Source organism: Bombina bombina, chromosome 1, assembly GCF_027579735.1.
Source record: "Bombina bombina isolate aBomBom1 chromosome 1, aBomBom1.pri, whole genome shotgun sequence".
Lineage (NCBI taxonomy): Eukaryota > Metazoa > Chordata > Amphibia > Anura > Bombinatoridae > Bombina > Bombina bombina.
Genome location: NC_069499.1, coordinates 1,167,502,804 through 1,167,521,307, shown reverse-complemented (window position 1 = coordinate 1,167,521,307; position 18,504 = coordinate 1,167,502,804). Strand labels below are relative to the sequence as shown.

The window sequence follows — 18,504 nt, the reverse complement described above, 5'->3', positions numbered from 1 at the left end:
TAGGCCCTCCTCTCGCAAGATTGTTTGGGTGAGAGGAGGTGGCATTACACACTCTAGGGAGTGTGTAATGATACATCCGGGCAGTGGACGTACAGGTCCACAGCCCGTTTTATGTGAAGCTGTGCTTACACGTTTTCAAGTTGAGAACCTTGTCTGCACTTCCCTTAGTACAAGGAGCCCCTAGTCTGTATTTCATATGAGTAGTAGATTTATTTTTTTTCCTGACCACTTTCAAAGTTAGTTACGTTTATCTTTCTCCTGTGTCATGTGACAGTCATCAGCCAATCACAAAATACATATAGATATACTGTGAATTCTTGTACATGCTCAGGAAAAAGGAAGTGAATTGGAAAGTTGTTTAAAATTGCGTGCTCTATTTTTATCATGAAATGTAATGGCACTATGGTGGTAGTTGAAATATTAAGGAGATCAGACTTAAAAACAAGGAAAATGATTTATTCAAACTGGTGTGATCAGCCCTTAAAGCTGCTTTAAGAAGAAAAAAAAGGCAAAAAAAATATGGTTGATTGTTATTTTGTATTGTCTGACGAAGGGGTAACACCCCGAAAAGTTACATTAAAAGTTACATTAAAAGTAACTTTGGAAATCCTGGTGAGTGCATCCCCATTCTTTATTACTATCAATACCATGGAAGCACCCTGGGTGGATGAAATGTTAACCGTGAGTGCTGGCCTGCCTGCTGTATGTGTGTATGTATGTGTATATATATATATATATATATATATATTGTATAGTTCATATACATTTGGCCACCACACAAATCTTAGGTGTCAGGACATGTGGATATAAAAAAAACCAAGATATAGAGGAACTCAAAACCATAAAGACAATTATGATTCAGAGAACAAAAATATGAATCAGAAGTTTAAAAAGTGGCCTTGAAGAAATGAGATAGGTATTTCTGTAGGGAATCAGTATATGTGTAATTTAGGCATTTCATGTGGAAATGAGGTCATATGTTTCATGCGCTGGTGTCTAGAATTACTGTTCATTGGGTGACATTTAAAGGGACAATAATGTTATATTTTTCTTAATTGCATATAGAAGAGGACATTTTACAATTTATTCGTTTGATTCATTTTTTTATGTAGTGTTTATTGCCCACTGGTTATAGGCATACCTCACTTAGAAAAAAAATACTCATTAAAATTCACTGTGAAATACCATTTTTTTTTAAAGGGACACTCCAGTCAAAATAAACTTTTATGATTCAGAAAAAGCATGCAGTTTTAAGACACTTTCCAATTTACTTCCATTACCAAATTTTGAACAATCTTGTTATATACACACTTTCTGGGGAACAAGATCCTACTAAGCATGTGCACAAGCTCACAGGGTATACGTATACTAGTTTGTGAGTGGCTGATATCTATCATATGATACAGGGGCCTGGAAAATGTGGTTTTTTTTTTTTACATTTGTCAGAAAAAAATCTACTGCTTATTTGAAATTCAGAGTAGGTGATAAATTATTTGACTTTTTTATTATGTATGTATTGGTTATGCAATTCTACTGCATTAAGTGGTCCTTTAAATAAAATGACTACACTACAGTGTCCCTTTTTAAATATAAGCAAAAAGTTAATTTCACACCGCATGCTCTTTTCACCTATTTGGAAACTCAGAAGTGATTAAAAGGCCTCATATTAATGATAACTGGGGTAGCACAGCACAATGGATGTAAAAACACACATAGTTTAGGAAAGTTTTGGTTTCATGTTGCTGAGTGGCTGTAAGGTTTTTTTAAAATGCTTTTTGCATGAAATACGGGTTCTCTAATGATTTTGGTCTGTAGTTCCATTCTAAATGATTGGATGGCATAAGCATATTGTTTATTTATATTGTGCATCTGGATATTTAACCATCACTATCGTTCTTTTACAGAGATCTAGAGTTTGGATTGTCTTCTGTTTCTGTACCTCACACAACAGTCACTGAGGCTAAATCAGAAACCAAAAAGATGACCCCAGGTGATTTGAACTGTCAGGACAAATATGGTTTCACCCAAAATGACTTACCTGAAAGCCATGTTACAGGTAGCAAAGATCATAATGACACCTTTGTGGACCATAAGAGGGACCGTCTTGCTAAGCAGGTAGACTCTGAATCACCTCTTGGGCTGCAGCCCACACCTATAGAGAGTTTTTTTCAAGACAACTGTATTCAAATAGACACAAAACATCTGAGTAAAAGACATTCATGCAAAAAGGTGCCAGCGTTTGAAAATGACACAAACCTGATAGCTGACTCATCATCAACCGCAATGCTTCCTGTGATTAATAATAAACCTGAGAAGCCACAACATCTGCCCCCAGCTTCCCAAAAGGAAGATCAGGAGAACATGCAGCAGATATTACATGAATCAGTGTCTTCACAAATACCTAAGAGCCAGGGCAGTTCTCAGAAAGATACAGAGCAGACATCCGTTTCATCTGGTTCCCTCTTTGCTGCAAGTGAGGCTTTACCTCAGGAAGACACACAACACAGTTTGGATCATTCTTCTGAGCTTCCTGTGAGTATCTGTGCAGTGGTAAAGTTTGAGCCTGGCTATTTCGTAGACCTGGATAACTATTTATTTAGGCTTGTAGTGTAACACAGGGCTTGACAAACTCCAAGAGCCATAGTCTCTAAAATTTCTACCACCTTACTCTTTAGATAATTCTACATTAATTTGTGTATATATATATATTTTAAAACATTTTATTCATAATCAACCATGAGTACAAAGACATAACTTCAAAAACAGGTAGTACAGGTAATATAGATGCACACTGAAATACAACCAAGGATATACAAACACAAAAAAATAACAATAAAAAGATAACAGTGGTGAAATCTCCATTGATGCTATGCATTCAAATATCCAGAATTTAACACAAAGCACTCATGCAACTTAAAGGGACAGTCAAGTACAAAAAAAACTTCCATGATTCAAATAGGACATGTAATTTTAAACAACTTTCCAATATACTTTTATCACTAATTTCGCTTTGTTCTTTTGGTATTCTTAGTTGAAAGATAAACCTAGGAGGTTCATATGCTAATTTCTTAGACCTTGAAGGCCGCCTCCTAATTTGAATGCATTTTGACAGTTTTTTACCACTAGAGGGCATTAGTTCATGTGTTTCATATAGATAACATTGAGCTCATGCATGTGAATTTACCGAGGAGTGAGCACTGATTGGCTAAAATGCAAGTCTGTCAAAAGAACTGAAATAAGGGGCAGTCTGCAGAGGCTTAGATACAAGGTAATTACAGAGGTAAAATGTGTATTATTATAACTGTGTTGGTTATGCAAAACTGGGGAATGGATATAAGGGATTATCTATCTTTTAAAACAACAAAAATTCTGGTGTTGACTGTCCCTTTAAGCATTGAAATTCTTATAAATTTATAGATATCATGTTGAAATGTTTCCCTAAGTTAACATAGATAAAAAAAAATGTATATAGTGGCAGTGAAAAGAAAGAGAGAGAAAAAAAGAGGGGGGGGGGGTGTGGTGTCATAACTCCGTTCCCCATTTCCTCCTTTATTTTAATCGGTTAATAATCAAATAAAAAACAGTTGTAGTGCCATGATGCCGGGAAAATGTTATTTAGAATTAAAGTTTTGAAAAAGGGGGTCCTATGATATTGCCGGGTAAGCATATATTGAGTAGTAAGAGGGTATGTCTGAATAATTTTTAGCTATTTATAAAAAAACAAAAACTCTGCTTATTATGCACTATAGAGATATTAAGTTGTTCAAATATAATTTGAGTTTTAATTGCATTAATAAATGCTCCTAGTGCTGGAGCTACCCTACTCTTCCAATTTTTTTAAATTAAATTGCGACCAATTAAGATAGAGGTATTAACTAGTTTTGAGTTGGTCAAATCCGCAGCCCCATATAAAAAGATAATATACTTTGGTTCAAAAGAAAAAAACAGTCCCCGAAATTTTATTAAGCCAGTAGCTAATATTTTACCAAAATTGAATAATTTTTGGACAAAACCAGAAACAATGTAAAGAATCAGCTAAAGGGAAATTACATTTAGGACATACACCAGAACATGTGCTAGACCATTTAGCCAATCTAGAGGGGGTAATCTACACATTAATAATTATTTTTATATGGGACTCTTTCCAGGAGGAAGAGAGGGGTGCCTCCCTGATCAATTTAATACTTGCTTTAATTCTGTCTTGAGATCCACAAAATGCCTTTCCCGAATGGAAAGGATTCTGCCAAGATATATTTGGCCTTATTTGGCCAGTTGAATTTTATACAGTAGTGAGATTGAATGAATACCTACCTTATATAACTTAATATAATCCCCTATCTTGCCAAAGTTGTCCTCTATAGATATAGAATGCGTTTTTTTTTCTCTAATGAAATGACGCAATTGAAGATATGCAAATAAATTATTATTAGATAACTTATATTCTTTAAAGATACTATCAAAGGTCCTTATTTTATATGATTCATCTAGAGCCTGTTTTACATTAATCAAGCCTTTCTGTGTCCATAGTTTAAATATCTCTGAATATACCCCGGGTGAAAAGTCTGGATTACCTCTAATAGGTAGAAAGTTTGATATGCAAAAATTAGTATCGAGGGTCTGAAATATTCTCTGCCAGGCTTTAACCACATTACATATTCCAGAGATTTTTTTGATACTTTCTGGAAGCTGAGTATAAGGGCAGTGTAAAATAGCTTGAAGGGAGAAAGGGGATATTAACTTTTCCTCTAAAGAAACATTGGTCAAATAGTTCCTTGTTCTTAGCCAATCTACTGCAAATCTAGCCAAAATTTAAGTATTATATGATTTAATATCAGGAAGGGAGAAACCACCGAATTCTGACAACAAAATGTCTCTTCCTATTCCAAATAAAATGAGTGCATTCTTTATTGAAAGTGTTAATATCTTTAGTTAAAATAAATAGAGGTAAAATATTCATGAAATACAATAACTGAGGAAAGAGGATAGATTTTATAATTATTATTTTTGCAGACAGAGAGATAAGGAATGAACTCCATCTTTGCAATTTAAGGGATGCTTCAATAAAAAAAGAAGTATAATTAAGTTTATACCATTTATAGGGGTCCTTATTAGATATATTCCTAGATATTTAAAACGATCTACCTCTTTGAAAGGATTTTGGGTATAGCTATCTTTACTTTTATTGATCCATAGAATTTCTGACTTATCTAAATTAATTTTAGATCCAGAAAAGGAACGAGACAATTCAAAAGACTTTATAGCTAAGAGAATACTTTTTTTTTTTAGTGTTTTTAAAGTGAAGGAGCAGGTCATCTGCATACAATAATAAAACTATAATTTGATCTCCAAAAGTGATTCCTTTTAATTATTGTCTGAGGAAAATGGCCAGAGGTTCTAGTTCTATTACAATGTTGCATAAAAGGGGAGAGAGAGGACAGCCCTGTCTGGTTCCTTCATTTAACTTAAAAAAACGCAGTAGAGCTACCATTAAAGGGACAGTATACACTAATTTTCATATAACTGCATGTAATAGACACTACTATAAAGAATAAGATGCACAGATACTGATATAAAAATCCAGTATAAAACTGTTTAAAAACTTACTTAGAAGCTGTCAGTTTGTCTCTGTTGAAAAGGTAGCTGGAAAGCCCACTGCAAGTGGCAAATAAGACACCCCCCTCCCCCTTCTTTTGACCCTTTACACAAACAGGAGCAAGCTGGAGAAGGTAGCTGACGGTATTCACATAAAACTTTGGGGCTTGGTTAGGAGTCTGAAAATCAGAGCAATGTTATTTAAAAATAAGCAAAACTATACATTTATTTTTTTTAAAAACTTTATGGGCTATATAAATAGATCATCTACAAAACATTTATGCAAAGAAAAAATGAGTGTTTAATGTCCCTTTTAATAAGTAAAGAAGATGAAGGATGGTTGTAGATAGACTTTATGAAAGCCAAAATGCTCCCAGAGAAACCAAAATTGGACAAAGCAGTATATAGATGGTCCCACACTATCGAATCGAATTCTTTCTCAGCATCAATTGTCACTAAAGCAAAATCTTATTTAAATGTTGTTTTACTGTTTTGTAGCTTGTTCCAGAAATGTTCCAATAGTAAATAAGTTCTGCGTAGATTTTTAGTTGGTGATCTTCCAGACATAAAGCCTGTCTGGTCTTCATGTATAATTTCCTTTAAGCATACTTTGAGTCTATCGGCTATAATAGAAGTGAGTCATTTATAATCTAAATTTAGGAGTGAGATAGGTCTATATGCTCCAGGTTCCAAAGTATTCTTACCTTTTTTCAAAATTAAAGTGACAAGTGATACTGAGAAATAGTCCGATATTACTTGTCTTTCAATCAAGTAATCATTGAATAAATTAGTCAAAATATTGGCCACTTCTAATTTAAGGATCTTATAGAATTCTGAAGGCAATTGGTCAGGTCCTGGAGCTTTGTTTAACTTGGAAGCCTCTATAGCTTCTGTCACTTTGTCTACAGTAATAGGGGTGTTTAACCGTTCTAATTGGCTAGAGGTCATTTTTGGAGTAACAATTTTGTTCCAGAAAATATTTTAATTGGCTAGATCAATTTCTTTAGATGCATAAACATTTTGATAATAATTAAGGAAAACCTTTTTTAATATTGGTAAGATCATTAAATCTATTATTCCCTTCTTGAATATCTTCAATCATGTTGGTTTTTTTCCTGGCCTTGTCAAGTCTAGATAAATATTTGGCAGATCTACCATGTTGACCTTTATAAATAGCATTTATTTTTAGCTCTTCGAGCCTGTTTTTTTGGAGGAGAAAGAAGTCCCTATCTTGTCTAGAGACTTTAGATTTGTCCCAAAATCTTTTAATTGGTTTTATTTATATATTTCCTATATGCATTATTGACCTCATTTGAAAGTTGAAGCTTGCGTGCTCTCTATTTCTTTTTAAGATTAACCATATATGCTTTAATCTCGCCTCTGAGATGGGCTTTAGCTGCTTCCCAAATATTTATGTTTTACAAATGTATGCAGAGTTATTGCTCCTATACTCTCTCCATTTTTTAATTAACCAATTTTGAAATTGAGTATTAGTAACTAAATATTTAGGGAAGAAAAAGTTAGCTGTGAAGTCTGAATGGGATGATCTTAATAGTGTTTCTAATGATATAATGGCATGATCAGAAATGATATCATATATTTGAGCCTTGACCTCTAGAGTAAGCATTAGAGTTGGATATAAAAAAAATAAAAATATCGATCCTCGAAAAGGACCTATGCGATTTAGACTCACAAGAATAAAGTATAGTGTCTGGGAATTGAATGCGCCATATATCATGGACCTTTACATTTTTGCATATTTGCATAAATATCTTAAATTTTCGGGGTGAAAAAGTAGTTTCCTTAGGAGAAAGTTTATCTAAAATTGCTGAAGGAATTAAATTAAAATCACCTGCTAATATTAAATTCTTCCCAATGTATTGGGATAATTTGGTTTTAAGTTTATTCCAGAAATCGAAGTCAGTATTATTTGGACCATATATATTGCAAAACATATATATTCCCTGATATTTCAATTTCAAGGGTCATCCATCTCTCGCTAGGATCAGATTCTTTCTGTAAAAATTATAAGAGAGGTTTTTATTAATTAGAAAAGCCACTCCTCTCTTCCTGGGGATGCAATCACTTGACCCACCCATTTGCTTTTAAGTTTGGCTCCTTCTTCTTCTCTTAGATGGGTTTCTTGAAGAAATACTATATCGGGATTGTGTTTACCTAATTGACTTATTATTAATTTCCTTTTGATGGGAGAAGTTATACCCCCTACAATCTAGAAGAGGCAGTTAATCACATCTTTCATATTTTAAAAACAAAAATAAATCAGCGAGAGAGGTAGGAAAAATAAAGAATAAGAAAACCTACAAACATAACAACCAAAGTCTATAACTTGAGCCTGAACAACAGTACGTTTTTATCAAGAACCATATTGATCATTTTAGTTTTTAAGTTATAGCTAGGTTCTTTCTCTTGAAGTATTCTTTAACATCTTCACTTTTAATCAAGGTAATAAGGGCCTCATCTTCTTCTATTACAATTTTAGCTGGGTAAAGAAGTCTGGCTTTATATCCTGCATTGATCAATTTTGTACGGTAAGGAGACAACTCTTTCCTTTTAGCAGTGGTTTCACTAGAGAAGTCTTGGAATAATATTTTAGTCTCGCCTAAAACCAGATTGCCCATTTTCCTATATAGTCTAAGGATATTCATTTTGTCCTAATATTTTAAGAACTTAAAGGGACAGTCAACACCAGAATTTTTGTTTTTTTTAAAAAGATAGATCTCTTTATTACCCATTCCTCAGTTTAGCATAACAAATGCAGATATAATAATACATGTTTTTCCTCAGTAATTACCTTGTATCTAAACTTCTGCAAACTGCCCCCTTATTTTAGTTCTTTTGACAGACTTGTATTTTAGGCAATCAGTGCTCACTCCTAGGTAACTTCACGTGCGTTAGCATAATATTATCTATATGATACACATGAACTAATGTCCTCTACTGGTGAAAAACTGTCAAAATGCTTTCAGATTAGAGGCGGCCTTCAAGGTCTAATAAATTATCATATGAACCTCCTAGGTTTAGCTTTCAACTAAGAATACCAAGAGAACAAAGCAAAATTGGTGATAAAAGGAAATTGGAAAGTTGTTTAAAATTACATGCCCTATCTGAATCATGAAAGTTTTTTTTTGGACTTGACTGTCCTTTTAATCATTATAGGTCTTTTGGAGTGTAAACTAGCTTTACTATCTCTGATAGGGCCTAGTCTTTGTGCCCTTTCAATTGGTAACGGTAGATGTTCTTGCGAGATACCTAGGGCTAGATGGAGTATTGTACCTGCTAAATGTAGGGTGTTGGAAAACTCTCTATCTTCAGGTAGACCAATAATCTTAAGATTGTTTCACCTGGAGCAATCCTCCAGGTCATCTAGTCTAGCCTGTAACATTTTAATCTGATCACCCTGTATACCTAAGGTATGTACCTGCTTTTTGAGCGTATCTTCAGCGTCTAAAACCCTATCCTCAATTTCTGTCAATCTATTAGCGAACTGTCTAATTTCTAGGGTTAAATTGGACATTTGTGATTTGGTCAAATCAAATTGTGGTAAAAAGATGTCTGACAATTGGTTGTAAATCTAATGTAGACATCATTGAATCGTTAACAACCTCTAAATGTGAATCAGAAGTACGTGTCTTTTTGTCTTTTGATTTAGCTGGCATGGTCAGTGAATTAGTTTTACAACTAGTGAAATATCTTTCCATGTGCATATAATACCGAGATAATATTTATCACTAAAAAGGTTGTGCAAAAAATATAAAACAATCCTTATGTTTAGATTATCTGTCTTTGTGAGATTGTGAAATAAGTCACTCTTATTTCTTTTTGACAAGTAAATAGATAGGACCCCTAAGGGGAAAAAAAAAAAAAAACCTGCTCCCACCCTTTATATGACCATGCAGCTCATTAAATACAAATAAGCTACCAATACATTCATAGATATTTCTTGGATAAAGCAACTACTTGCTGTAAGGGTTAATCGGATTATAGTAATGGCACAATTTATAGCTTGTGTTTATAATATCTTAACAGAGTGAAGCCAAAATGTTAACACCTTGCTAAGTATATGTAATTGCAATTTTGCAGAAAAGGATTATTGCAACATAGGGAGGACCTTCCTATTCTCAAAGAGGGTTTTACTTAAAGGGACAGTATACACTCATTTTCATATAACTGCATGTAATAGACACTACTATAAAGAATAAAATGCACAGATACTGATATAAAAATCAAGTATAAAACTGTTTAAAAACTTACTTAGAAGCTGTCAGTTTGGCTCTGTTGAAAAGGTAGCTGGAAAGCCCACTGCAAGTGGCAAATAAGACACTCCCCCCCCCCTCCCCCTTCTTTTGCATATGAAAAGACCCTTTACACAAACAGGAGCAAGCTGGAGAAGGTAGCTGACGGCATTCACATAAAACTTTGGGGCTTGGTTAGGAGTCTGAAAATCAGAGCAATGTTATTTAAAAATAAGCAAAACTATACATTAATTAAAAAAAAAAAACTTTATGGGCTATATAAATAGATCATCTACAAAACATTTATGCAAAGAAAAAATGAGTGTATAATGTCCCTTTAAGGCTACTATAAGCCTTTGGCTTACAATGTCAGGATATTCGTATATAGTTGAACTAATCTTTAAGCAGGCCTCTAGTTGTATCAATAAAATCATGTTGAGGGTCACATATTATTATGACTTGCTTCATAAACACATTGTAATATCAAGAATATAATTTGTATATAAATTCCAACAGTGCATTTCTTAACTCAGAGTATATGTAATGACATCTTTGCAGTTAAAGATGGTTACTACGCAGAGAAACCCTTCCTATTCTAAAAGAGGTTTTGCTTAAGGCTACTATAAACCTTTTAAATACAATGACAAGATATTCATTTATGGTCAAACCAGCCTTGAGACAATCCTCTAGCTATGTCAGTAGAATTATGATGAGGATCCCAAATTATAACTTGCTTCCTGCAGACATTATAGTATCAGGATACCTTTTTATACATTAACAACAGTACATTTCTAATCCGGATCAGAATAGCAAAAAGCTGTACAGATATCGCCTCTCTAGGTAACTTTAAATTGCCTTTACTCCTTTCATAATCGCAAAGCACTGCTGCTGAAGCAGGGGATGAGGCACTGAAACGTATAAGTCTAGGAGCAGAGAGGAATTTGGTATAAGCTTTATGAATATAAGCGAAAAGAAAAGCTCTTTTAACCTTTTGAGTGCTAAGCACTTTCCCACCTGGGTGCTAAGCTGTTTTAAGTTTTTTTTTGTTATTCTTTCATTTTTAAAATATTTTTTTAAAACTTTTTTTTTTCAGATCACCAACACTGTTGGAAAGGTTAGGCGATTACCTTTCCAATGGTGGGTCTTGGGGGTCTGTAGCTGCTAAAGTTACGCGGTGACATCATCACGTTATTGCGCGTGATGTCACTGCGCATAACGTGAAGCCCCGGCAATGCCTGTCACTATGCAGGTCGCCGGGGTAGGAGCCGGTTGGAGCCCACAGATCTCCCTCAAGTTAGGAGAGTGCTAGCGACGGCTCTGAGCTGTCGTTAGCACCATAGTGAGAAACTCTGTGACAGCTCAGAGCCGTCGTTTGCACTCAAGGGGTTAAAGATCTCTTCCAGGGTGACAGGCCATGTCATTTTCCCCTTAATCAGTATTAAAACTACTGCTAAGTCTTATATACTGTGTATATATAAGCTAAGTCTTATATATATATATATATATATATATATATATATATATATATATATATATATATATATATATATATATATAATGTCCAGAAAAGGTTAAGCACATCAAACATTTTTTTCAGCAGCCAGGGTGCACTTTAAAATGTATACAAAAAGTCCAGCAAAAAGGCACTCACTGTTCACTTAAAATTTAACTTTTAATAAGTATGCAAAAGATTAAAAAGACATAACGTTTCGGTGTTTACCAAACACCTTTGTCAAATGTCAACAATATAAAATATCCTTAGTATCCCAAAACTCATCTCTCTCTCTCTCTCTCTCTATCTATCTATCTATCTATCTATCTATCTATCTATCTATCTATCTATCTATCTATCTATCTATCTATCTATCAGTATAGGTATAATACCCAATAAAGCTCAGGTCCCAATTTCCTTCACAGACAACAAGAGTTGATATCCTCTGCAAATTTCAAAAGTGCACTTGTGGTTTAGGGATTCCCTTTGATCTGAACGCTGGCCTTCCTTACTTGACAACAACGGCTCGGGACACCTTGCCACAGATTTCTCTCTAGCTGAGCGTCTGCCAATGGTCACATGCGAATCTCCAACGTTTTACCTCTTTAGCACTATATCAGGTCCAACACCAGCGGTGAAACTGCAGGGAAACTACGCAATAGCTTCTTGCTATAGATGCTGCTCTGTGTTCCACAGATCATCCTACTGCAGGGCTAGTAAGTGTGGCAACACCAGAAACACTGTCAGGCCGGAATCCACATACCGGCACCATGCTTCATTAGGAATGAGGCTGTGATTCTGGTGAGGGAGCCTAATTCAGCTCTTAGCAGCTTCCTGGTCGAGCCCCTCACCACAGGGGCACAAAGTCCTAGGGAGAAAAAAACAATCCTCCAACAACGTACTGTGACCAGGGATAGGTCTCGATCGAGCTCCATCGGGTAAGCCCACCACTCTTTGCGCACTCCGTCTAGCTCCTATGGCCAATTTGCATATTAAATATTTCCCGATCTCTTAAAAAATGCAGGCAGGTTCTTTAATATATACTTTATTAATTATAGTTTAAAAAAACATAAGGGTTACATATACCCTAGGTAAAAGTACAGGATCTAGGAAACAAAAACAATGGCTGAAATGTTTCGGCTTGTAGCCGTGCTCGTAGCCCCTGTGTAAATTTTTTTTTCACACGCTAAACTTTAAAAACCTTTCCTACTCTCTGATTGGATAGAGGATACACACCTTTTAACCTAATAGCCAATCAAAATGTCCGTGTATGATAAGATGCCTTCCAAAAGCCTGCAACACTATGTGAGGGAGTATATACATATATAGAAACACACCCACTCCTTGCTCACGGGTGATAGTGAGAGATATTCGTTTAATTAATGAGTACCACTTATGTTTTAAATTCTGAGAAACTGGGGTATATGATTGATGCTAATAATCAAAATCCAGCAAGCATACAACGGCCCTGCTCTATGTCTATAGTTGTGTATGCGCTGCAATAATGTCTAAACTAATATGTTATGTATATCCTCATACTGGATGTTTGCTAGACCCTTTATTACAGGGATTTGTTGGTGACTTGATAGCTCAATGAATAATAATAATATAATAAGGGACCTCTCACATAAATCCCTAGACACAAATCACCTCCCACTAGGTACAAAACACCCAAGTAATGGCCAAAAGTTACACTAATTGGGATATATAAGTAATCAAAATTCCCGAACGTAGAAAAACGTTCAGACCAATAAGTTATAAATCAGAAATCTCCCTTGGTACCCGTATGAATCATGTATGGAAAGGAATACTAAATCCTGTCTTCCTATACAGATGATTGGATACTTTACACCCTTTAACAAAGGAAAAAGGGGCGGGCAGTGAGGGGGGGATGGAAGGGAAAGAGGATACTGTTAGTGTTCAATTCACTACCAATCAAACATGTTGATAATACATATTGAATAGGAAGGGAATAGTGGTTACCACACATTAATGAGGTCAAATTCAGAGTTTAATCCCTCTGGGACCCTTGTCCTCAGCCTAAATATCCAAAAGGCCTCCCTTTTCACCAACTTCCTTGACCTATTGACACCTGATTTTACTTTTAGAACCCTTTCAATAAGGTTCCACCTGAAGTTCGTTATATCTTTATCATCGAACCTGGCAAAATGATCGATAAGCGGAGTGGTAAGAGTACCTGCTCTAATGTCTGCTAAATGCTCCTTTATTCTAACCCGTAGAGAGACCCACATATTGTAGTCCACACTGTATACAGGAAATAATATATACTATATATGTGGATCGACAATTGAGGCAAGTTTTTATTTGGAATATGTCTCCCGTAATCAGTGAACTGAAACTGTTGCCAGTAGACACTTTGGTACATACTACACAAGTTGTGTGGTTATAGCGATGTATACCATTAATTCTGAGCCAAGAGGATTTGTCCTCAACTGTTGTTTTTAGCCTAGTAGGGGCCACTATGTTACCAACAGTCATCCCTCTGCTATAAGCGAATCTGACTCCTTTCTCCATTGTTTTTTGGAGGTCATCATCCGAGGAAAATGTTTCCTGATGATACCACATATCTGGGAATATTGACGGGAATATTCTGTAATAAATAGAACTTTACTTTTGGTATCTCCTGTTCCCATATCATGCTGTTTACTAGACTGTTTATTGGATCTATCCAGGAGTCTATTTCTATCAAGTGCTTTGACCAGTCTCCTAGCTTTTTGAATGGACGAATAGTTGTAACCTCTCTCCTTCAGTCTCTCTGAAAGGTCATTAGCTTGATTTTCATACTCTGCTTCATTCGTGCAGTTCCTTTTCAAACGAATGAATTGACCCTTCGCCACACCATTGAAAACTCTTTGGGGGTGGCAACTAGAGGCATGAAAGGAGAGAGTTACCGAGATGGGCTTACAGTAAACCTTTGTTTCTATGCCACCATCTGGTATTCCTATGAGAGTGAGGTCAAGGAAATTAATTTGTGTGAAGTTGAACCTATGCATACATTCCTCCGTACCCCTCCAAATGAAGAGAAAATCATCAATAAAACGCCCATACCACAAGATTTCAAGCCTGAAGGGGCTCCCACCAACCCATAAACAGGTTGGCATAGGAGGGGGCAAATTTAGTCTCTATCACCGTCCCATGCCTCTGGAGGAAGAATCCCCCTCCCCCAAACGCAAAATAATTGTGGGGAGGAGAAATTTGATGACATTAACCACATACTCCACAAATCCCTCATTGTCCCCATACTTTCTATCCATAAATAATTTTATTGCTACTAGACCCTTTTCATGAGTGATGGTGGAGTACAGTGAACGGGCATCCACAGTAAGCCATCTATATTCTTTTTTCCAAGCCATTTCAGACAACAGATTCAACAGATTTGGTGTCAGACAGATAGACAGATAGCTCCTAAGATCGACCACCAAAGGTTGTAAAATAGCATCCACCCATTCGGATAGATGCTCCAATAGAGATCCTATCCCGCTTACAATAGGCCTTCCCTGCACCTCAAACAGGGACTTGTGGACCTTGGGTAAACTGGGATTTTCCACTAATAGATATGATTTAGTGTCTTGGTTAATAAAACCTAGATCCACACCATCATCCACCAGTGAGGCCAATTGGCGTTGAAAACTTCTCGTGGGATCACCATGTAATTTAACATAGTCATCCTCATTCATCAGCTGCCTGTGAGCTTCTTTAATGAAGTCAGCCTTGTCCACTACAACTACAGCTCCCCCTTTATCCGCGGCCCTAACCACTATGCTGTCATTCTTGCCTAGATTCTCTAGTGCCTTCCTTTGTACTCTAGTGAGGTTCTGGTCTTTACCTCTCTCTATAGTGTATTGCAATCTCCTAAGATCCTCTTCAACTCTCTTTTGGAATTTCTCCAGTGTGGAACCTCTGCTCTGTATTGGATAGAACTGAGATTTCAGTCTCAAAGTTGGTACCCTGGGTCTTTCTGACCCCCACAGAGATTCAACATCCTGGAGAGACTCCAAAGCCTGTACATCACAGAATTCCTGGAAATCTAAATGTGGGAGGTCGTATCTAAAATCTTGTTCTTGTACAGGTAGAATGGTATCCTGTCCCTCATTAAATTCTTGGCTTGATTTAGAAAAAAAGAACTTCTTCAAAGTCAAGTTCCAAATCAAGCCATTGACATCCAGCAGAGTTTTAAAGATATTAAAGTCAGTGATGGGTACAAATGTAAGACCTAGACCGAGGACCTCCTGTTCCGTTTTAGAGAGTTCATATTTTGAGAGATTGATTATATTCCTCCTCTGTAGTGTCCCTGTCTCTGTCCTCTCCTTAGAGGGTAACGATTTTGTTCCCTTTGTTGGTATTGGACCCCCTTTATAATTAATAAAGTATATATATTTTTTATAACATCTGTTTATTGGAAAACATACAACGATACAGACAACAAGCCAAGATAAAGTTTCTACGGACATTACTTCAAAGTCTGCAATTTGATATTTAGTACAGATGATGATAGTGAACGAGTCTTCAAACAAAGTAAAATAAAACAAAATAATACACAACATTTTCACAGCTTTTTCCTGTGCTCACTAGTGCAAAATAAATTGTCTCTGAATCCAATATCTCACCAATTTCTCTAAGTAGAATACCCATAGGCATGTGTAGGTCTTATAGATTAAAAGTTTCTTCAGGTAACATCTGATTCATATAACATTAGATAATGTATGAAAGGGGGTGATAGAAAATATAGGCGAGGACCTCCGGAGCTTCGACTATCCTATTAATCTTCTCTGTGATGGTGGTAATGATTCCTCCCAGATGAAGCGTATGTCAGCTAAAGTGTTTAATTTATGTCTTTTTACATAGCCATATTCCTCTAAGGACAGGAGACTAGACACTTTCATCCTCCATATTGGAATAGAGGGAATGTCTGGAGATTTCCATTTGTGTGCAATCAGGGCCTTAGCACCATTTAGTCCCATTTGCAATAATGTGAGTCTCAGTGTACATGTGATGTTTGGTTTAACATTGAGTAAAGCTATGTTATGTGTCAATCTGAAACTATCTGGCAGTATTCTTCTAAAATGCGTCTCTATACCTTCCCACAATGGCCTAACTCTGTCGCACTCCCACCACATGTGTATATAACTCCCTCTCTGCCCACATCCTCTCCAACACCCATCACTCGCAGCTGGGTAAATCGAATGTAACCTCGCCGGTGTCAGATACCATCGCATCATAACTTTAGTATTGAGCTCTATTATTTGTGGGGATGTGGAAGATTTTTTGGTGTTTTTAAATATCTTTATCCAGTCCTCTGTTCCTATTTCTATGTCCATGTCATGATGCCATTTTGTGGTATATGTGGGAAGCTGTGTAGTTTGCGGCGTCTGTAACAGTTTTCTTGAAAGTGATAGAGAGTGTGGTGTTGTCTCTTCTTTGAGGCACAGTTGCTCAAAGGCTGTCAGATCTCTCAAGTAGTCAGCTCTGTGAGGGGAAGTGTGTATAAAGTGAGCTAACTGGTGGTATTTGAGCCACCTCGCATAGTTACCGTTTGCAATGTTTCTGATATCCTCCCTGGGCTTAAGTTTCCGATTCAGTGTAAAGTCTCTTAATGGTGTTGTAAAGCCCCATTCCGTCAGACGTTGTTGTCCGCTATCTAAACCCCCTATTAATTCTGCATTGATAGGAATAGGGAACAAGGGTGATCTAATCCCTGTGATATGTGGTTTGGTGGCAGTTATTTTGTCCCAAGAGTCAAACATCTGTCTATGTATCTCTAGATTCATACATTGTGGGGGCCTTAGATGTTTCGGTATCCAGCATAGTGTACCTACCCTGGGGACCTTCAGTATATGCGAGTCTATTGCTACCCAAGCCTTTGATTCCCTCGCTCCATGCCAATCTAATACCCTCTGTAATGTGACAGCTTCCAAATATATTGAGACACATGGGACGCCCAGGCCTCCATTGGCCAGGGTTCTGTACATTGTTTCTTTGTTGATCCTGGGTTTGCTTGTTCCCCCATATGAAAGTGTTAATGTGTTTTTGTAGTCTAGCCTGATACCATTTTGGGAGGGCCATGGGAAGTGTCTGCATAACATACAATATTCTTGGGAGAGTTGTCATTTTTATGCACTGAATCCTTCCCCACCATGAGATGAGTTTGGTCGCCCAGTGTTGTAAATCACGCGAAACGCTATGTAGTAGGGGGGCATAATTATTCTCAAATAAGACTTTTTTGTCCGGTGACAGCTGAATACCCAGGTATTTTCAACGTTTTAAATTGGAACTGAAGAGGGCAGATGGATGATAGATTCCTAAATGTTACTTGGGGAAGGGAAATGTTAAGAATTTCTGATTTCTGTAAGTTTATCTTAAAGTTTGAGTAACGACCAAATTCAGCGATTTCTGACAAGGTGGCAGGGAATGAATGTGAGGGGGAAGTCATTGTAAAAAGGACGTCATCCGCATATAGGGCGATTTTAAAATCATGTGGGCCTATTGTTATTCCCTGGATGTTTGGGTCTGCTCTAACTCTGGCTGCAAACACTTCCATCATTAATATGAATAGGGTGGGAGAAAGCGGGCAGCCCTGTCGTGTCCCATTTCTGATTTTAAACGTGTCTGATAGTACTCCATTCACTTTAATCTGGGCAGAAGGGTAGGTGTATAGACTGAATATTCGCGATATTATTGCAGGACCTAAGCCGATCGTTAAGAGCGTTTCTTTTAGAAATCCCCAATTTATGCGATCGAGCGCCTTTTCGGCATCCATAGCTAATAAGACCGCTGGTATGTTATTTTGTTTGGCATAATTCATTAAGGACAACACTCTAATGGTGTTGTCCCTTGCCTCTCTTCTAGGGACAAATCCTACTTGATCTGTATGGATTATGTCTTGTATAATTTCATTAAGTCTATTTGATAGTATCTTCCCCCATATCTTTACATCTGTGTTTAGGAGTGATATTGGGCGATAATTGCTTGGGTCCGTTGTAGGTTTACCTGGTTTGGGTATTACTGTTATATGCGCCAATAATGAATTAGTGGGCAGACTGTTTGTCTCGTCCAGTGTGTGAAAAAGAGAAAGAAGATGGGGGGCTAAAATGTGCCTGAACTTCTTGTAATAGATGTTTGTAAAACCGTCCGGTCCTGGGCTTTTAC

The 18,504-nt window shown here is 36.6% G+C and overlaps 1 protein-coding gene across 1 annotated transcript in view; it reads left to right on the top strand.

The window, feature by feature from the left end:
- PLEKHM1 (pleckstrin homology and RUN domain containing M1) overlaps positions 1-18,504 on the top strand; it is a 212,207-nt gene that overhangs the window by 14,470 nt on the left and 179,233 nt on the right. Inside the window, exon 5 of the mRNA XM_053699611.1 lies at positions 1,905-2,532. Within this exon, the coding sequence (XP_053555586.1) occupies positions 1,905-2,532 (628 nt within the window). The remainder of the gene's footprint in view (positions 1-1,904; positions 2,533-18,504) is intronic.